This window comes from Biomphalaria glabrata, chromosome 18, assembly GCF_947242115.1.
Source record: "Biomphalaria glabrata chromosome 18, xgBioGlab47.1, whole genome shotgun sequence".
Lineage (NCBI taxonomy): Eukaryota > Metazoa > Mollusca > Gastropoda > Planorbidae > Biomphalaria > Biomphalaria glabrata.
In genome coordinates this window covers 3,957,316-3,978,200 of record NC_074728.1, presented here as the reverse complement: position 1 = coordinate 3,978,200, position 20,885 = coordinate 3,957,316, and the positions used below count along the sequence as shown (strand labels likewise).

At 37.6% G+C, this 20,885-nt stretch overlaps 2 protein-coding genes across 2 annotated transcripts in view; one reads left to right on the top strand and one right to left on the bottom strand.

The window, feature by feature from the left end:
• LOC106058841 (uncharacterized) overlaps window positions 1-11,227 on the bottom strand; it is a 12,989-nt gene extending 1,762 nt beyond the window's left edge. The window contains exons 1-8 of the mRNA XM_013216351.2: window positions 11,126-11,227; window positions 8,709-8,831; window positions 7,865-8,026; window positions 6,528-6,737; window positions 4,619-4,807; window positions 3,532-3,750; window positions 1,718-1,849; window positions 1-210 (exon numbers count right to left, since the gene is read on the bottom strand). The exon at window positions 1-210 is cut by the window's left edge and continues 12 nt beyond it. Of these exons, the coding sequence (XP_013071805.2) occupies window positions 1-210; window positions 1,718-1,849; window positions 3,532-3,750; window positions 4,619-4,807; window positions 6,528-6,737; window positions 7,865-8,026; window positions 8,709-8,831; window positions 11,126-11,201 (1,321 nt within the window). The 5' untranslated portion in view covers window positions 11,202-11,227. The remainder of the gene's footprint in view (window positions 211-1,717; window positions 1,850-3,531; window positions 3,751-4,618; window positions 4,808-6,527; window positions 6,738-7,864; window positions 8,027-8,708; window positions 8,832-11,125) is intronic.
• Window positions 11,228-13,179: 1,952 nt separating this feature from the next.
• LOC106058838 (uncharacterized) overlaps window positions 13,180-20,885 on the top strand; it is a 44,505-nt gene continuing 36,799 nt past the window's right edge. Inside the window, exons 1-3 of the mRNA XM_056017800.1 lie at window positions 13,180-13,299; window positions 16,262-16,353; window positions 18,605-18,720. Of these exons, the coding sequence (XP_055873775.1) occupies window positions 13,224-13,299; window positions 16,262-16,353; window positions 18,605-18,720 (284 nt within the window). The 5' untranslated portion in view covers window positions 13,180-13,223. The remainder of the gene's footprint in view (window positions 13,300-16,261; window positions 16,354-18,604; window positions 18,721-20,885) is intronic.

The following is a 20,885-nucleotide window of genomic DNA, read 5'->3' as shown; positions in this document are numbered from 1 at the left end:
CGGAGCGTGCAACAGCAATGTTGATTAGGATGTAGAAAGCCAGCATCAGTAAAATGACAAGTATCACCGCCCCAAACAAAATGGCAAAAAATAGGTCTGTCCCGGCAAACAAAGACTCGCTCTTTCTGGCAGCATGGTCACTAAATGGAGTCTTAGGGATGTTTTCCGGGACAAATTCCTCTTCATTTCCTTCGTCGATACTCGGATCAACTACAAAAGAATAATTAGAAATATCTCAATTTTTAATTGGACACATTTTAAAAATAAAATTAAAATGTTAATAAAGATTTGATTGGCACTAAATGTCCGAATTTTTGAATTTTTCTGAATTCTTTATAACGTGTCCAATTTTTTTAATTTTTTTTTTTGACGTCTAACCTAATCAACTTTTTAAATATTGACATTTTGATAAGTGGAATACACTGCCAAGTCAAGAGGCTCGTGTGTGAATTCTGTCAGAGACAATGTTTATTCATAGTTTTGACTCGAGCTGAAATGTTTCTCGGATGCCTCTAGGCACACTATAAAGTTGTATCCGAACAATGTTGTATTACATCAGTATAAAGTTGTATTGATATAAAGTGATATCAATATAATATATAATGGTGTATCTATTTAAAGTTATATCAGTATAAAGTTGTATCAGTAAAAAGTATGAGTATAAAGTTTTATCAATGTAAATTAATATCAATATAAAGTATCAATATAAAGTTGAATCAGTATAACATTGTATCAGTAATGAAGTTGTATCAGTATAAAGATGTATCAATGTAAAGTTGTATCAGTATATAGTTGTATCAGCGTAATTCTTTTTACGATGTAAATTTGGAAGAGTACAACAGCAGTGTAACCTGGAAACATCAGTTTTTGGTTTCATTACTTCAGAGATTTAGCAAGAAATTTTCCGTCAAGTTAATTCTGAATTGAGACTCAATAAATTGTTTGAAATTATATGTTTATATGTTTGCTCAGACCGGTCGAGTTCAAATCTTTTTTGTTTTTGTAAACAGTATTGGCAAGCGGGTAAGGTTAAGGGAATTTTACTTGTTGAGTGAAACAAATCGTGGCTCAAGTTTAACTCCTAATCCCCTGTCTACAGCGCAATGCAAACTAGATGTTAACAAAGATTTTTTTGTTTAATTTCATGGTACAACTCAATTTTGAGTTTAACTCTACCTCATGCGTTGAAAGGTTGACCATGGCTATCACGAGAGGTTCACATCCTGGACAACAGGTACACGTTAATGTGTGTAAAATTTAAAGTTAGTTGGTGACGACTATACGACAATGAGAGTCTATACTGGCGTTTGAGAGAGTTAGTCAATAGTTTTTACAGTAGGAACGTTTTTTTCCTTTCAAAGAGAATCTGTGTTGTACTATGTAGATAACTTTTTTTTGTTTGCATAGATCTGAATATCCACGTGACTTCTATTATAGATAAGTTAAATAGTTTTTAAAAGCTATTTTATTAACTATACATATTTTTTTAGTCTCCTTGGAGATTGTGATATTTCTCCACGGCTAGAAATTACGCGCTTCCTGTCGTCAAAAGATGGAACTGGTGCTTGGGGTTGCTCGCCAGCGATCCCACCCCCTATACAAACGCCTTCACAACCACCCAGGGCAACCCCTATATATAGACAGTTTGAGACACTTGAGGCCGCCCACTTGGCCAAGCAATTTAGGCCACTCAGTCAGAGATCTAGCTACCACGTACATTCTAAACAGAGTTTTCCTGTCATTCCAGACATGCAGCTAAAACACTCGCCAGTAACGTAGCAGGTCATATCTTCACATCCAATACTGCAAGAGTCTTCGCAGGTCGGGCCGTAGAAGGGAAAGAGACAATCTGAAAGATCGGGAAATTCATTTTAGCATCGTGAATAAGAATTTCCCTTTTCTAGAACTCAAGACTCATATTCTAGTTGATATTTGTCATGTACACTGTATCTATATTTAGCCATAGTCTATATTTAGCTTGTCGGCAGAATGTTAGTTACCTCGGGATTTTCTATCACGCAACTAAATAATGTTTTGAAATGGATATGATTGGTTTGAGACTTTGATTGTTGTACATTGAGCTGCATTTATTGGTTGGCCTTGCAGCGGAGAGATGTTGGTCACGTGATAACGCTCTAGAGCCCGGGAAGGATTCTAGATTGCGGCAGTCTTTTGTGGAACGTGTTAGAGATAACACGTACGTGAGTCTAGTGTTAGAACTCAATTATATTATTGTGTAGATTAGTTATTCTATTCAAGTACATTTAACGATTGTAATTATTTGTGAATAGCTTTTCCAAGTTTTGAATTAAAGTAATTGTTTTAGACGAAGAGAAGTTTCTTCATTGAATATATATAATAACATACTTAGATCGTCTTGTCAACTAGTAACTTCTAGATGATCCTCTTATCAACTGGCAACTTCTAGATGATCCTCTTATCAACTAGCAACTTCTAGATGATCCTATTATCAATTAGCATCTTCTAGGTGATCATCTTATCAACTGACTATTTCTGAATCCTCGGCAATTACGATCATTGATTGTGCATCAATGTGACATCTTGGCATCAAGTTTGATCGTGACATTAGCACCATTGATGATCGTAACAATATTATATTATAAAAGCATCCAATACTGCAAGAGTTTTTGCATGTCGGGCCGTAGAAGGAAAACCGACAATCTAAAAGATCGTGAACAAGACTCGATTTAACGTTTTCTAGAATTCAAGAGTCACATTTTTCTTGATATTATATTGACATGTCATGAAAAACGCACGCTATAGACTTGAAAAGTGACATAGGTAGGCTGGAAATCTTCGCAGGGATTTCGTTCATGGATTTGGAAAAGATGATTTGCGTCTCTTAAGCCCTCAATCGTGAAATATGATTAATAATGATTTAAAGTACATCTAAGATTATAGATTATCCATTGTTAAGATTGGTTTACTTCCTATTTGCTGATTCTCTCACATTACTATTCCTTAGTATTGTTGAGATAGCGTATTAAGAAAGCTAAAAGCATGAAATAGCGCTAAAAAAAAAAAAACCATTGGTAAAAAAAAATCAGATCGCACAGATTTATTATTGTTGATCTAGATATATTACAAATTTAACTACATGACTGATGCTATCTAATTAATACAATAACACTTGTATAAGCGTTTTGTTGTTTTTTTTAAGTTTTTTCCTGTATGATTCACTCTCTAAAAAAAGTAAAAATAAAGTTTCCCTTTCAGATCTTGCGATCAATGGGGCAGATGTTAAGGGCATCTGTTTCCTTGGCCAACGGTTAACAAGCAGGGTAATATGTGGCCAGCATAACGACCAACCGCCTTTACTTTCCCCAACTAAAGTCAGGTATCCATTAGAGTTGTATGGACTCAGGGGCGCCCTAAAAATCCCGAAATTCAAAATCCCAGTCTTCACGTAAAGATTCGAACCCAGGACCCAAGGTTCGGAAGCCGAGCGCTTAACCGTTTAGCCACCGCGCTTCCTATTCGCCCTCTAAGCTATCTAAATAATCAACATACCGGAATATATTAAAATGTCAGCAAAAGAAAGAGATCTTTGTTTAATATTATTCACTCCAGTGACCTTGATTTTCTTCGACCTTTTTCTTGATGGCACATAAAAACTGTGAAAGAAGTTGTTGTCATGTTCTGTGGCCACCAGATAGCTGTAGTCGGCGTCTGTGGCTTTAGATAGATCATCAAACACTTGAACGCTTAAATTATGGACTTCTTTGGACGCTGGGAATGAAAAAAACTGAAATCATGATAGCTCACGGTAACGCATTCTTATGAAAACTATACAAGTTTGGGACAAATCGAACGATTTTTACAAAGCTTATATCAACTCTGTCTGTCTATCCGTCTGTCTGTCTGGTAAATAGCGTGTACACGTTATTTCTCCCACGCTCATTCTCATATCAAATTGAAACTTTGCACAATTATTCATTGGCGTAGACAAGACATGAGTCCACTGAGACATTTTCATCTCTTATAAATTACAGACGTTTCTCCAATAAGTAGACAATTACGTCCAACGGGTGAGTGGGCGGGTATGCAGTAGTAGTAGCATTTAATTAATTTTCATTCTTTGGCAGTGTCAGGGTGGAGCTTTGTTAAAGGGAAACAGATTTCATTATTATCACTATACTCCTAAAGCAATAAGTAACAATTTGAATGCAAACCTTTAAAATAACGTATTGATACAATGGTCAAGCATGTCAATCAGAAATGGCTGCATGGTCGTGGCGTCTCAATAGTCTTGGGTTAAAACCCTGACAGCAGCCACAGCCCGTCGTAGAGCGGAAAATTTTGAGAAGGATGTTGATTTTCAACATGAAATGAAAACCCGATACATGACCAGCATATTTACAAAACAAAAACAAACCATTAGATAGGCCAGGCGCCAATTAAGGCCTAAATCTACAAAAAAAAAACGCAGGAGCGTACCAAAGAATTTTTCATTATTTCGGGCCGCGGGGTGGGTTGACCTATTAGGGGGCCCCTGCATTTTGCAAGATATTTAATGTTAACACACTCATTTGGGCCCCACCCCTCATATGGGGTCCCGGGGGAAATTTTCAAAGGCTATTTCATCAAGTTTTCTCACCTGTTACTAGAACGATTCTCTGGATCCAGATCGCCTCTCTTAATATCACATGAAAGACGGGTAACCTAGTCTTATGTTGGGATGTAGCCGTGGTGCCGTAGTCCTGGTCGACCACGTAGCTTGGGTTTCGATTTGGATCTTTACTTTTTACATCAAGCCTGACGTCCTGCTTCAGAGCCATGTTAGCCCCTACACAAAATGACCGGAAACCATAAAAGCATGCCCACAAACACACCCACACATACAATCACCCACATACACAAAACACACACGATAGCTGCCTGGCCGTGTGGTTTGCGCTCTGGATTGTAATCTAGATGACCCCGGGGTTCGATCCCTGCCCGCCTCCTTCTTCCGTCTAAATGCGTTGAGATAAATTTAAGATTTAATAAACATTTCATTCTGAGGAGATAAATCTAAAATGTATTAAACATTTCATTCTGAGGAGAAAAATCTAAAATGTAATAAACATTTCATTCTGAGGAGATAAATCTAAAATGTAATAAACATTTCATTCTGAGGAGATACATCTAAGATGTAATAAACATTTCATCCTGAAGAGATAAATCTAAAATGTATTAAACATTTCATTCTGAGGAGATAAATCTAAGATGTAATAAACATTTCATCCTGAAGAGATAAATCTAAAATGTATTAAACATTTCATTCTGAGGAGATAAATCTAAGATGTAATAAACATTTCATCCTGAAGAGATAAATCTAAAATGTATTAAACATTTCATTCTGAGGAGATAAATCTAAGATGTAATAAACATTTCAGCCTGAAGAGATAAATCTAAGATGTAATAAACATTTCATCCCGAAGAGATAAATCTAAAATGTATTAAACATTTCATTCTGAGGAGATAAATTTAAGATGTGATAAACATTTCATCCCGAAGAGATAAATCTAAGGTGTAATAAACATTTCATCCTGAAGAGATAAATCTAAGATGTAATAAACATTTCATCCTGAAGAGATAAATCTAAGATGTAATAAACATTTCATCCTGAAGAGATAAATCTAAGATGTAATAAACATTTCATTCTGAGGAGATAAATCTAAGATGTAATAAACATTTAACTATGAAGACACATCCGAGACGTGAAATATTCAAAAACATAAACACAAACATATAACACACAAATACTTGCACACATTTACATATTTAGCTAAATTTGCATAAGCTTACACACGCTTACACACGCTTACACAAATCGTACTCACATGCTCACACACACGTTTACATGTACATGCTTACATAATATAAACATTTTAGATATATATATATATATATAGATAGATAGATAGATAGATAGATAGATAGATAGATAGATAGATAGATAGATAGATAGATAGATAGATAGATAGATTATTTCCCCAACTATCAGACTAGGACTAAAGGGGTCCATAAAAATGCCTTAGTTCAAATTCTAGTCTTCACCAGGATTCGAACTTAACACCCATCGGTGCGAAAGTCCTGCGCTTTGCAATTCGACAAGTCCCATAATAGAAAAATATATTGATGCTTGCTCTTAAAGACCTTTATTAATGCAATTTCAATATGATCTACAAGAGTGATGCCCAACCTAATTAGACCTGCGGGACAAAATATTTTCTGCACTCGCGTCGCGGGCCACAAGACCGACAAATGTACACAAATGAAATGAAATTGACCTGAAACAATATTATTAAAAACTTGTGGATCTAGTAGTCACATGAATTAATGTGATATCTGAAAGTTATCTCTTTTTTGTCTGCTTTGTGCCGAAGTTTCGGCGGGCCGGTTAATACCACGTCGCGGGCAGGATATGAACATTTTGGGCATCACTGATCTACATCATGACTACATGCCAAGCTTGTGTCCTATACAATAATCCATACAAGTAATGGCACTATTTAACATACCTCCGCTAACATTTAAGGATCTTAATTGGATTTTCCCCTGCCAGTAAACAAAGACTTTAGTGACGAGCAGGTAGGGCTCACATCTCAGGACGACACAGTGAGACTCATTCAGGAACAGTTTGGACACTTCGCCACAGTTAGTGTCCGGGTCGACATTCAGTTTCAGGGAAGTGCTGACATTGAGAGAAAAACTGGCATATTCTATTGGCACTGTGTCAAAGGTAAAACAAACGTAACAAATACAGGGATTGTAAAATATTGACATTTTCTTAGAAATTCAATCAGGCGATATTATTTGGGAATGGTAGAAAATATCTAGTCAAACTGAATTTCTCTTTGTTTGGGCCAATAAAACTATCTTATCTTTACCTACTTAATTTTGTTGAAGTTTTTTCTATGCTCTGAAACAGCAGTTATTATGTATGTTTTTATTGTCTTTTGCTACAGGGCAGTTGACACGTGTTGATCTCTCTTTACAGCTGATAAAATCGTAGCTTTTTCTAGCCAAACTACAAAGTATTGAATTTCTTATTAAATAACATGGAAAATATTTAGAAATACTTTTAGAAATTGCACTTTTACATCCATATATCTCAATACTGCAAGATTTATTTCCTTTCTTGATATAAAACTAAACTAATAGTTTAGTTAGTAAAATCAGTAGAGTTTCTCTTTCAGACTTTGTGGTGGCCTACGGTTAACAAGCGCAATGACTAACCGCCTTGACTTGTCCCCAACTCATGTCAGGTACCCATTAGAGCTGTATGGACTCAAGAGTGCCCAAAGATCCCAATATTTAAAATCCCAGTCTTCACCGAGATTCGAGCCCTGGACCCCTGATTCGGAAACCAATGCCTTTACCCACTCTACCACCACGCCTGCCAAAATATTCAATTAATTAATCGGTTAATAAATGTTTTTATTTTTATTTTTTTCTTCTGTTTCATGGTTTGTTGGTGTCACAGTGTCGGTTGACCTCATGACCCGAGGTGAACATGTAGCAGGCAATGTCACAGTGTCGGTTGACCTCGTGACCCGAGGTGAACATGTAGCAGGCAATGTCATCCGAGACTCTGACAGTTGGTAACAATTAAATTATTGTGCAAAGTTTTGAACCTGAACCGTCAAGGGAATGTGGGAGAAAATAACGTGTACGAATTTGTGTGCCGGCCAGTCAGAAACACACAGTGTCAGTTAATATAAGCTTCGTTAACAACAACAAACATTTAAACTCTTTCTCTCCTAACTGACGATACCAGCGTTGATTCCACCAGAATTTGGTAAATAATTACGGAGAGAAAGAGTTAAGAACTGAATCCTAATGATAAAGAAGGTACCATTGGTTTCGAAACACAGCGTCATCCAGGTAAAGAACGTCTCGTGATTGAAGTTGATCTCAAGTGGCGATGTGTCCATGCCACGGATCAGGCCCTGAGTGTAGGATTCGTAGTTACCAGATGGACCTCTGACGGTGGTGCTATTCTCTTGCATTACGTCACCTGTAAACAAGAAGGATGACGTCCCTGGCCATTGGCTAAACTTTCTGTGGATATGGTTGTTATGGAGTGTGTGTTTCTGTGGTGACGGTGGGAAGAGGTTAGCGATTGATTGTGAATGATTTAAGATAAGCGGCATTGTCGTCAGTGGTCTTTGGTAAGACAGACAACTCCTGATTGCCAGAGTGAAAAGACGTGTTTTGTAGTGAGTTGGATTTTTTTGTTCAAAATACCATTTTATATTTTTACTAAAGTCTACTACATTTATTTCATTTTATCTCAAGTTGAATTTCTTTATATTGTAATAAAAGTTATATTTATTTTATCCACATAAGAAGTTATTCAAGATATTTCAAGCTATATAAGATATAATATGCCTACAGCTGTTTAATTGTCTACCAGCGGTTTGGTGTTATATGCCAGCTACGGTCCACAGCAATGGCCAAGATGACTCCAAAGTAACTGATAGCATTCCAATGTCATGTCTAAATAGATAACCAAGATTGAGAAACTGCTCAAGACATTAGTGTCTTGTCCATGTCAGAAGAAGAATATCAGAAGAAAAGATATTCTTGAATAAAGTCCAAGGTACAGTATCAGGTGTTAAATATTAATATTATAATGTGTCTTCCACCCGCCCCCTTTTAAAAAAAAAGCAAAAGAATTGTGATTTTGGGAAACTCACTGTATTGACAATCCTTCGTGAAATAGCCAGGTATACAAGAATAGTCACAAGAGGGACAACTCGCTTGGTTTTGACAATTGCAATGCTGCAAACATTTCCGACCATACCAAGGCGGATGGCAGTCTGAATCAAGAAAATAGAAAGCAATTTATTAATACATTTGTAGGCACTTAATTTAGTTTAGAGACGCACTGTAGTAGACAGACTTTGAACACGACATGTTAGTGACAACATAGGTATTGGGTTAGAGATTATTGATGTAGACTTTTAGGACAGTCATTTGTAGGGTCTGGATGGGAAGCGCTGTGGCTGAGTGGTAAAGCACTTGGCTTCCAAACCGGAGGTCCCGGGTTGGAATTCTGTTGAAGACTGGGATTTTTAATTTCGGGATCTTTGGGCACCTCTGAGTCCACCCAGCTCTAATGGGTACCTGACATTAGTTGGGGAAAAGTAAAGGCGGTTGGTCGTTGTGCTGGCCACCTGAAACCCTCGTAAACCATAGGCCACAGAAACCTTTACATCACCTGACCTACAGACCACAAGATCTGAAAGAGGAACTTTACTTACTCTGGAAGGGATAACATCATATTTAGTTACTGACTCGACTGTGGCCCATTCTGTATCAAAGTTTGTTATTCTATTTCAAAAGGAGTGAACTTAGTTATTGTGCAAAGATCCTTTTTGTGACGATGTATGTTCCTTGCTCATACTCGCACATGTAATACACCATACAGTACACACAAGCATCTGGTTATTATCAAGGTACTGTAGAAATACATTAATAAAAAAAAAATCACACATACATCCGTTACAACATCCTTTTTAATCCTTATTTCCCTACTAGAATCATTATATATAATTCAATGTATTTGGTGATTGGATTAAATTTAGGTTTGAACTTATGTAAACGATTTAATAACACTGTTATGTAGATTTCTATAAAAATAAGGGGGTCATTTTTTTTAATCATTGCCCAGTTACTTTAAAACAAGCATAAACACTGACCTGTACCAAGTGTTAAAATTATATAATAACTTGTATATGTTCATGTATTTTATTGACGACTATTGTCGTGCGCATCTTGTTTGGTATTTTCTTTTGAGTACCATAAGGTTTTATTAGTTCTGTTCCTAGGGATGCGCTATATTGGTGTCATTGTTCTCTTGTTGTGCCTTGAGAGTGAGTTATCTGTGTGGTGTTCTTCCCCAGTAGTGGGGACGCAGGCTTGGGACTCTGCTGGAGTCAAGTCTGAGTTGTAGGCTTGGTAGTTGACTATTGCCCGTGGCGTTGGGTTGGCGTTGTGAGGCCTGATTGACTATGGCACTGAGATTAAGGTGTGCTATAGTCCTTTGAATGTAATTTGTAATTGCTATTGATATTTATTCATAATGTAGGCCTCATAATATCATATATATCATTAACTCATTAAACCTTTGTTGTTATTTGCAATAGTATACGTTAATATTTGGTTTATTCGTTCCTGGATATTTATTGCATAAATTGATTGCTAGACTGTTAGAGGTGCCCAGGCAGACGAGCCAAGGCTAAATTATAACCCCGGCATAAAGTTAATAAACACTGTTCAGGTGAGGAGCCCGGCGAAGTACATCATACCGTAGATGAGCGCGAGGACAAAACACACCTGACAACTATTACATTTCTAGGCGCGGTGGCTAAGTGGAAAAGCTCTTGGCTTTCGAACCAAAGGCCCCGGGTTCAAATGCTGGTGAATTTTTTTATTTTTTTTTTATTTCGGATCTTAGGGGCGCCTCTGAGTCCACCCAGCCGTAATGGGTACCTGACATAAGTTTAGGGAAAGTTAAAGCGGTTGGTTGTTGCGCTGGTCACATGACACCCTCGTTAACCGTGGTCCACATAAAGAAATGATCCCTACATCATCTGCCCCATAGATCAATTGATTTTAAAGAGGAACAATGATTATGTTTTAATTTTAAAATTTAGTCAATGTTATTAAACTCCTTGTCTCGCTGATTTTCATTTTATCTTTTTTTGTGTGTGTGTTATCTTTCTTTTTTTTCAACTGACAAAGAAGGGAGCACCTAGCAGCAGCTGGCTTCTAACCGAGACAGCGGTGGGTCACTTCTTACAAAAGCCTCGGAATACACATTTGACACCAAAAGAAAATTTACTCCATTAGGCTTAGAATGCGAAAAGAGAAATTAAACCAACCACCTGCAGACAACGATTATGACTACGTTGAATGTGGCAACATATTTAGGTCAAAGCTAGGACTACGTAGCCGCGTAAAATACTTCACTCCTCCTTTTATAATCGAACTTGAAGACAAGCCTTGTTATTATTATCTTATATAATATTATTAGAAGTATATCACTTTATAATCAACGGAAAAAAACTTAGATAGGCCTATTTATCATCAGATATAGACACGAGATAACCTTTTCCTGCTACTAAATCCATTGCCAGTAAAATGCCAAGAGATATCGACACGGAAATACCACAAGCAATTAACATCTTTGCCTAGGGAAATATAAACATTTAGAATGGTTTAGATTAAATAAATGGTACTATTTAGCGCAGAACTCGCACTCTCTCTTAGTAGAAAATAGAAAGTTCTAGTGATGCGCAAGACTTGATCTCATGTCGTTTAAGAGAGAAAGCAGAAGTAAGGAAGGAAACTAAAGATTAATTTAAGAAAATGAGAATAGGCTAGTTGGGAGAGAGATTTTTTTAAAGAAACAGACGAAGAAAGAATCGCTATAAGGGGGCATTATTAGAGGTGTAACCAGGATTTTTTTTTGTGTGTGGGGGAGGGGTATTTTTGATTTTTTTTTTCTTTTACACACACACACACATATAAATAAACATATATATGTAAATATATAACAATAATAATAATAATGATAACATGGTGCATTCTCATTTCTGTAGATCAATGAGGAAAGCAGTATTTCCCCTGGTTACGCTATGCAAATATACATTTATATAATATGTGGGAAAATATCAAATTGACCAAGGCAACCAAAATAATAGTCTACAATGCCTGCGTTCTGAGCACACTTCTTGAGGGCAGTGAGAGCTGGGCAACTTAGATGCGTCAAGAACACACCTACGCATAATTTGCATCTCCTGGAGGGATCATTTCTCCAACCAGCATCTATGCTCTTCTTACACAGAGAAGGCTACGCTGGCTTGGTCATGTCACTCGCATGCCAGATGGAAGAAGCCATAAAGACATCCTATAGGCTGAGCTTGCAGAGGTAGTCAGACCCAAGGGCAGCCCAAAAATAACCTACAGAGATGCCTGCAAGCGACACACGAGAAGCATGGGTATCGAACAAATTATGTGAGAGGAGATAGCCCAAAACAGGACATCATGGAGAAGTCCTGGTACGACCTTCGCCGAATGCAAAAGAAACGAAGCTGCATCAGTCAGGAGAAAGAAAGCTGTAGGCCTACTATCAGCTAGCCATATGACAGATGCATACACATGCACGAATGTATGGCAAACTCTGCCGCTCCTGAATTGGCGTAATCCAAATTCTGCCTCGTCACAAGACGAAACCAAAGCCATTGACTCACCTGGGCGCATCCATTGTCTTCCGACACAGAAGGAGCCATGTATATATATATAATATTTGTTATCCATTAGTAAATTAGTAAATTTGTCTTAGAATTTGTGCATTACACCAAGCAAAAAATTATAACTATAAAAAAAACAAAATATACATTCACACCAGACTCACTCACCTTATCTTATCTTATATAATACAGACGTTACTTCAAGAAAGAAGATGATTACGTATAAGCGTCATGTATTCAGTCATGCATATTAACCAAGGACTTAAATTCTACCAAGTTACTGGTTTTCCTGGCTGGCTCAGGCAACCCATTCCATGCTCTAATAGCGCTAGGGAAGAAGGAGCATTTGTACAAATTTGTCCTAGCATATGGGACATGGAATGTGCCATTATCTTTGTGTCTTTCTGAGTATTTTATTAAATTTTGTTTTTGTCTTTGAAGATTATGGTTCAGTGTTTTATGTATAATTGCTACTTTACTTTTGAGTCTTCTGTCCTGAAGGCTTTCTAACTTTACTTTTTTACTAAAGGTGTTACTCTAGTGACTAGTCTTATGCAAATATTCGTTAACTTATAATTTAGATGCGAAATGTTTACATCAGATTATTGAATTTTATTAAATGTAGTGTTGAGTCTGAGTCTAATAAAAATTTTAAGATTTCGAACTACACGATATATATAATAATATCTGAAGACTGTATATAGGTCTGTGGTACACTCCTAAAGTACACTTCATACACATATTTATTTATGTCTATGGTACACTTCCTATGCATGAACTCAACACTCTCAATGTACACAATCTGTTTAATTCACTTTGAAATGCACACCTTCACTTTTTGTTTTCGGAATCCATCAAAATTCTGTTTTCTTTCGTTTTTTCACAATATTTAGCACATCTTACTTTTTTAAATGGCTGATCCGTAGACTCAACAATCAACTAGCGCTCCTTCCAATGGACCTACTGAGTTCTAGGCTCGTTATTGTTTTTACAATCCTGTCTTCTATCTTCTTTTTTAACTCCATCAGCGGTAAATATATACTATACGACATCTAGACTAGATATTTAGACCTACACATTAAATACCATCGCTCTAGTCTAGAATTACAAATCGCTAGATTTAGACCTAGATGATAAGATCTATATCTACTATCTAGATAGTAGATCTAGATAAGAAATACTCAAATAGAAGACTACTAGATCTGGAATAGATCTAGATCTACATATAGATCTAAGTCTAGAATTTAGAATTCTACCCCTGTTCTAGAACTAGAGCTTAGTATAATGAATCTAGATCTAATACTATTTACTTAATCTTGACTATAAATTCTTTAGAACCGGATCTAGTCTTACTTATTCTAATAATAAACTATTTGATATAATTTACGAATACCAAAAACAAAACCTAGTTTTAAAAAATAGACACTAAGATATAGACAAATTTCTTATCCTTTATGCTAAGACAAATTCGTGCAAGTGCTGAATGGAGCTGGTTTCCTGAAACGAAACCAATGACTTAGTTTAAGTCAGAAATGATCATGCACCACAAAATTAAAAGCATGACAGCGATACACGTATAACGTCTATAAAGTATAAGATAATGCACGTCAGTGCCTAACCATTTCGCAACTCCAGAAAACATTAAGAAACTGGAACAGACACAAAATAGAGCAGTGAGATTCATAACAAACGAATATTAACATTTGACTAGAGTAACACCTTTAGTAAAATCACTAAATTTAGAAAGCCTTCAAGACAGAAGACTCAAAAGTAAAGTAGCAATTATACATAAAACACTTAATTATAATCTTCAAATACAAAAACAGAATGAAATAAAATACTCAGAAATACACAAAGATAAAGGCACATTCCTCGTTCCATATGCTAGGACAAATTTGTACAAATACTCCTTCTTCCATAGTGCTATTAGATCATGGAATGGGTTGCCTGAGCCAGCCAGGAAAACCAATGACTTGGCAGCATTTAAGTTATTGGTTGACACGCATGAATAGATGCATGATTTTCGGATAATGATATAAAGTTAGAAGGTATAAAGAATATATATTTAAATTTAAATAATTGCGTTTATTTACCACACTAATCCTACAGTTATTTAATATACATATTTACAACAGTTTTTATTAGATTACTAGGGCTTTTACTGTCTGAGTCGTGAATGGAATTTATTTTAAAACCTCAATACTCTAATTCTTAACACTTGAACAAGATTGGGGAAGTAATACTTGTGGGTATTGTATCTACTACATGGCCTGAATTGTGCCGTTGTGCCAAAAATCCAAATGTAAACCAAACAGTAGAAATGCCAGATCGAAAATGTCCCAATGTCAATGGGCGGGGCACGTTGTTGGCATGCCAGACAATCGCCCTCCTAAACGCCTCTGTAAAGGGCGCTATGTGTTCTGTTGTCACAGATTAATAATAAATTACTGTAGAAGTTATTAAATAATAATGATAATAACGAGACTGTCATTATCAAGGTAGACATATATAACTAACTTTTTTTTTCCGTCCGATCCTTTGCTTTCTCACAAAACATAAACAACAAACAATGACGTAATATCATATATATCATATAATATTAGCACATCCTTCCTTTTGAAGCTATTATCACATTCTTCCTTTTAAAGTTCTTAAGACTTATATTTATAAGAAATTAACAACTCGACCACTTCTGGTTGTCTTGACCGGCACAACAAGTTCTCTAGATGTTGGTTTATAATTGTCTGTTTCGTTTGTTCTAATTGTTTGCTGTTCATTGTCTTCGTCGGTATCATAGTATCGAGAGATGTCTTCTTCCTAGCTCTTGTTTAAAAACCGTTAATTTCGTCTGTATGGCCAGTGGATTCCAGTTCCCCGTGCAATTTGTTTTTTTAAAGGGGTGTTCTTGGGTTAGTATCATGTTCGGACCTTTTGATTAAATGTGCATCTTCTATAAACGTGGTTATAGCATAGCACCCCTATGAGTGCATCTTTTGTTAGTTACAATTTTATCGTCAAAAACGTCTGGTCTTATTCTTTTTTTTTCTACGTCTGAATAGCTATTAGCAAGCAACATAAGTTATCCGGGTGGGAATAGCTAATAGCAAGCAACATAAGTTATCCGGGTCTGATTAGCTATTAGCAAGCAACATTTAACATCGTTTCCAATGTACACTCCAATGTACACGGCTAAAGTAGGCTTCATTCTCGATGTGCATTCCTAATGTAGGCTACCCGCTCAATGTATGCTCTTAATGTAGGCTACCCTTTGAATGTACACTCCTTATGTATTGTTAAGGCTTCCGCGCGGTGTTGATTCTTGGAAATATATCTAGTGTAGATCTACGTCTGACTGGAAGTAATGCGTAACTCAAACTACTTCAGTAACACCGGCGAAAGGACGAAACAATCAAATATGTAGTCGACGCTGATGTTGTTCTACAAATATATTTAATAATCAAGAAGGGAATCGTCCGATGTCAGCTATGTCCGTAAATCCATATATCTATTGTACTCAAGTCTCCTACTCTACAAGAAGCGACTTACTTTTAGCGTCACTTAGAGCGTTCTTGTTTTTTAACCCACTTTACGTCATCGTCGCTAAGTAAAACTTTACCCTATTCCCGAAACAAATAACTAATTCCTAATCATGTCATAACAGTATGCACTCCTCTCGATAAACACTCCTAATGTATGCTACCCTAGTACCCTCTCAATGTACACTCCTATTGTATGCTACCCTAGTACCCTCTCAATGTACACTCCTAATGTATGCTACCCTAGTACCCTCTCAATGTACACTCCTAATGTATGCTACCCTAGTACCCTCTCAATGTACACTCCCACTGTTCTGTTCACCTAACTCAATGTACACTGCCAATGTATACCCCCAATGTACACTTGAGTGATAAAATATAGTCACTTTGATGGCACTGAGATTAAATCTTTTCTTATTTTTCCAAGATATTTTATATTGCAATGGTCAATTTCAGAAAGCCAAACAACTCACAAGTTTGTTATTTGGAGGTACGCTGACACTGTCGATCTTACAGTATATATCTGCACTTATGTAAAAAATCAACGTGTAAGTATGCATTTTATCTGCACCCAATTTGAGTATGACAAAAATATAATTTACAGAAAGAATCATAACTTGATCAGGTCGACAAAAGATAACTACACACGTGTTTCTAAACTTAGCATTCTTGATACTGCTTTATTTTTATGCATAATTTGAAAACTTTCCCTCTATGACAGGGGTTCTCAACCTGTGGATCGCGACCCCTTTGGGGGTCGCCAAAGACCATCGAAAAAATGAATTGTTATTGTCTATTCTTCTATTGCTGTATGAGTGATTGGGGGGGGGGAAAGGTCGCAGAAGAGTGGGGGATTGTAAAAAGGGGTCCCCGAGCATAAAAGGTTGAGAACCGCTGCTCTATGGTATACGTTTGCACGGTTTCTGTACTCTCATCCATTTTCCTTTACATACCATTGTTATACTTTTGCGTTTCTTCATATTACTTTCTTTTCTTTTATTATGCTACTCTGTTAATAAAGCCAACAGATATCTCCTCGATCTATATAAACACATTACACAATGAAAACACGGCCATTATGTTGACATTACACCACAGAAGTTTAACGAGGTAGACTCACACACACACGAACAGTCTAACACACATACACACATACACAAGTTGACTTTGACGTTTCAATTTGACCTAAATAATGTGTTCATAGCGCCGCTTTCCGATAGACACTTTAGCCTTTTCTCTCTGTGGCTTTTTACGTCTTGTGTGCAAGCCATCTGCAATCCATCTGCAATCCATGACCCTTCCATTATGCTTGCTCCCTTTGTAGATCTAACCAGTGCATCTTTTTCTAAACGTCAGTGTCAATATCGAAGAGCTTCATGACTTGTTTGCATACATCAGAGGTTAAGAATTAACTGAATATGGTAATAATGAAGCTATATTCTGAATGATATTTACCATAATAAAAACTTGAAATAGTAACATGTAAAGTCTACATAAATATAACAAAAGGATCCAATGTGCACATATGTTGTATCCAAAATACAGCAGGCGGGCGAATGCCAGCCCGTGACATGGCGCTCTTCGGACTGCCACAAAGATGATGCAAAAGTGTAGAAAACGGTCATGATAAAAGGGGGAGGGGAAACATCCTTCTACAACAAAGTATTCAAAGCATGCTCCGTTACTGTACGACCTGCTTGTGAAATTTTGAGTCTTAATATGCAACAATCGCGTCACCTAGAAATGAACTCAAAACCAAACAATGAGTTGATTTCTTCTGTTTAATGCATTGTTGCATTAGCTCAATAGCACTTTCTCTTTCCCAGTAGACATTATCAATGGTGTAGTTGACATCAATGGTGCAGTACCACTGGTCTAGAAAAACGCTTCATTCCAGTGCAATCTTACGTATTTGCCGCGTGAACACCCTGCTTTTTATAAGGGTGGTCAAGGGTACTGGTTTCTTACTACGGCTACGGTTGGTTGGGTCGGCAGCAAGCAGGGGCGGACTGAGTGTCGAAATCGGCCCGGGCATTTCCATACAATCGGGCCCATAAATTACCTATCATGTGATGGGCATCCAAATATAAGCCTACCTGTCCTCAAAATCATTATGTTAAGTTTGAGTGTCGATAATTGTGAGCTTCGTATTTGAAAAAGGGCCGTATGTTGCTTTTTAATAGCCCAGGGTGAAGCCAACTACTAGTAGCGCTGTCTACGGATGTAGGCTATTACTTTATCTCGGAAAGTTTACTAGAACAAATTAGTATTACACTGTAGAGTGATTTCTTTTAAATACGATACTCAGATGTCCGCTTTTTTTTAAAGAGAATATTATAAAACCTTTATCAATTTAATACTTAGTGGCATCCATGCGGACCTTTCGGTGGCCCAACCAGCCCATTTGGGTACCGGCCCACCGGGCATTTTCCCAAATGCCCATATAGCCAGTCCGCCCCTGGCAGCAAGTATGCAAGTTCGCGATAGGTTTATGACTAGACCCCCCCCCCCAATCTTTGACCGATTAACCTAGTTGAAACTTTATTTACTTTATAATTATGCATATTCGAAGACAATACATGGATCGATTAAAAAAAATTAGCCAATTACTTAATGGTAATTGACAAACGTTTTATTTTATTTTTTTAAATGAAGATAAACCTTCCAGTATTGAAAAATAGGACAGTAATTTTGCGGTGCTTTCCCTTATATCTGCTTTTTAAAATGTTTTTTTTATTTTAATTTCATTTATTTTTATTTACGTTTATTGCACAAATAAATGTGTTCTTGTGTTCACAGGTGAATATGTTCTGTCCTGCCAAGAATTCTAGCACAGGCTGGAATTGGTTGACCATGATGATGACTACATGTAGACACTGGAGATTTACTGCCCTTGATTCAGCCCAGGTTGAAAGGTATGTAAACTTTATTACAGCGTATATCAGCTCACGGCGTCTTTCTGGGTGGAATTGTGAATACGGTTATCTCTCTCTCTTCCTTCCCATTCACGGATCAAGTTAGACTTAGACTTAGACTTAGGTCCTCCCGCGCCGTTCAGCGCATTGGGCGGCAAGCTGTCTCCATAATGATCTGTCACTGGCAATGTCTGAAGCCTCTTCCCATCTGGTGTCCACTGTTCTGAGGTCCTCCATGAAGGTGTGTCGCCAGGTAATACGAGGACGTCCCTGTTTGCGCTTTCCTCGTTTTGGCTTCCATGTTATCGCAACTCTTGGTGTGCGCAATTCATTTTGACGTAGAACATGTCCCGCAAACCTCATGCGACGCTCAGTCACAACCTCACTAAGTGTTCGACTCCCAGTTCGGCAAAGGATTTCCTTGTTTGAGATCCGGTCTGTGTAACTGACTCCCAAAATCCGTCTCAGCCATCTCTGTTGAGCCACATTTAGTCTTTTCTCAATTTTGACAGATGACTTCCACGTCTCACATGCATATGTAGCAGTTGGAATGACGATTGTGTTGAGAAGGTGTATTTTTTGTCTCGAGTCCAATGGCTTGGCTAGTCCAAATAGGCTGCAGCCTTTGGAAAATGCTCCCTGCCTTTCCTATTCGGCACGCTACATCATGGTAAGCATCTCCATCATTTGTTATGATGCTGCCAAGGTACGTGAACTTGTCCAGCTCTTCAAGCTTTGACTCGCCAAGTCTGACGGGGACACCCTTTGCCTTATATCCCACTCGCATAATTTTAGTCTTATCCAAGTTTATGCGGAGGCCAATTTTGGGTGCCTCTCTGTCTAGGCTCTCCGTCATTTCTTGAATGCATTTATTTGTAGCCCCGAGTAGTGCAACATCATCAGCAAAGTCCAAGTCCGTCAATCGGAGTTGTTCATGCCATGGAATACCAAAGGCAGTCTGGTTCATTGCTCTCCTCATTATGTAGTCGATGGCTAGGAGGAAAAGGAAGGGAGATAAGATGCACCACTGTCTCACACCTGTCTCGATTGTAAAAAACTCTGTTGTTCCCTCTTCTGTTTTAATGCAGCAACTAGACTGACTGTAAAGGTGTCGTAGGATCTGGACGAATTTTTCTGGTATACCGTATTCTCTAACTATTTTCCATAGTGATTCTCGGTGGACACTATCAAACGCTTTTTTGAAGTCCACGAAACTGATCGTTAGCCGTTGTTGGTACTCAAGACTTTGTTCTATGATATTTCGTAAAACGAAAATCTGCTCTGTACATGATCTGCCTCTTCGGAAACCTGCTTGTTCTTCTCTGAGCCTTTCATCTACAGACTGTTGAAGCCGTCTCAACAAAACAGTGCTGAAAACTTTGCCTGGGACAGAGAGGAGAGTAATGCCCCTCCAGTTGTTACAGACTGCCAAGTTGCCCTTTTTTGGAAGCTTTACAATCACTCCCTTTTGCCAGTCCTCTGGGACTTTTGAAGTTCGCCAACAGATATTTAAGAGATCAGTCATTCTGTTAACAATGCACTGTCCCCCATATTTTAGCATTTCTGCTGATATCATGTCTAGTCCTGGTGCTTTGTTATTCTTTAGCACTGCAATGGCCATGGTAACCTCCTCAGCAGTTATTGGGTCTGTCTTGACCTTGAGATCACTGTCCTTGAATATGTAAGTTAGGTCTGGCGACAGTTGGTTAAGGGTTTCTTTAAAGTGCTCTACCCATCTTGCATCCTGTTCTTCTTTCGTTAACAAAGTTTTGCCTTGCTTGTCTTTTATTGGTGCCCCATGTCCACTCTTTGCTCCAGTGAGATCTCGGACAATACGATGGAGGGATTTTGTGTCATTTCTGCTTGCAGCTGCTTGTGCCTCTTGTCCCTTCTGCTCAATCCAGTCCCGTTTATCTTGCCGACAGCTTCTCTTTACTTTCAGATCTGCTTCCCTATAGGCTTCTTCCGCTAGGCTGCGATCCTGTGTTTCATTTTTCTGATCTCGTCTACGTTTGGCCTCTTTCCTCTCATCTATCAATTTCCATGTTCTGTCTTGTATCCACCGTTCCTTGTATGAACCTCGCCTCCTTCCGATAACTTCTTCCGCGCACCCAATAGTGGTATCTTTGAAGTTGGCCCACTCTTCTTCAAGGGTCAATATATCT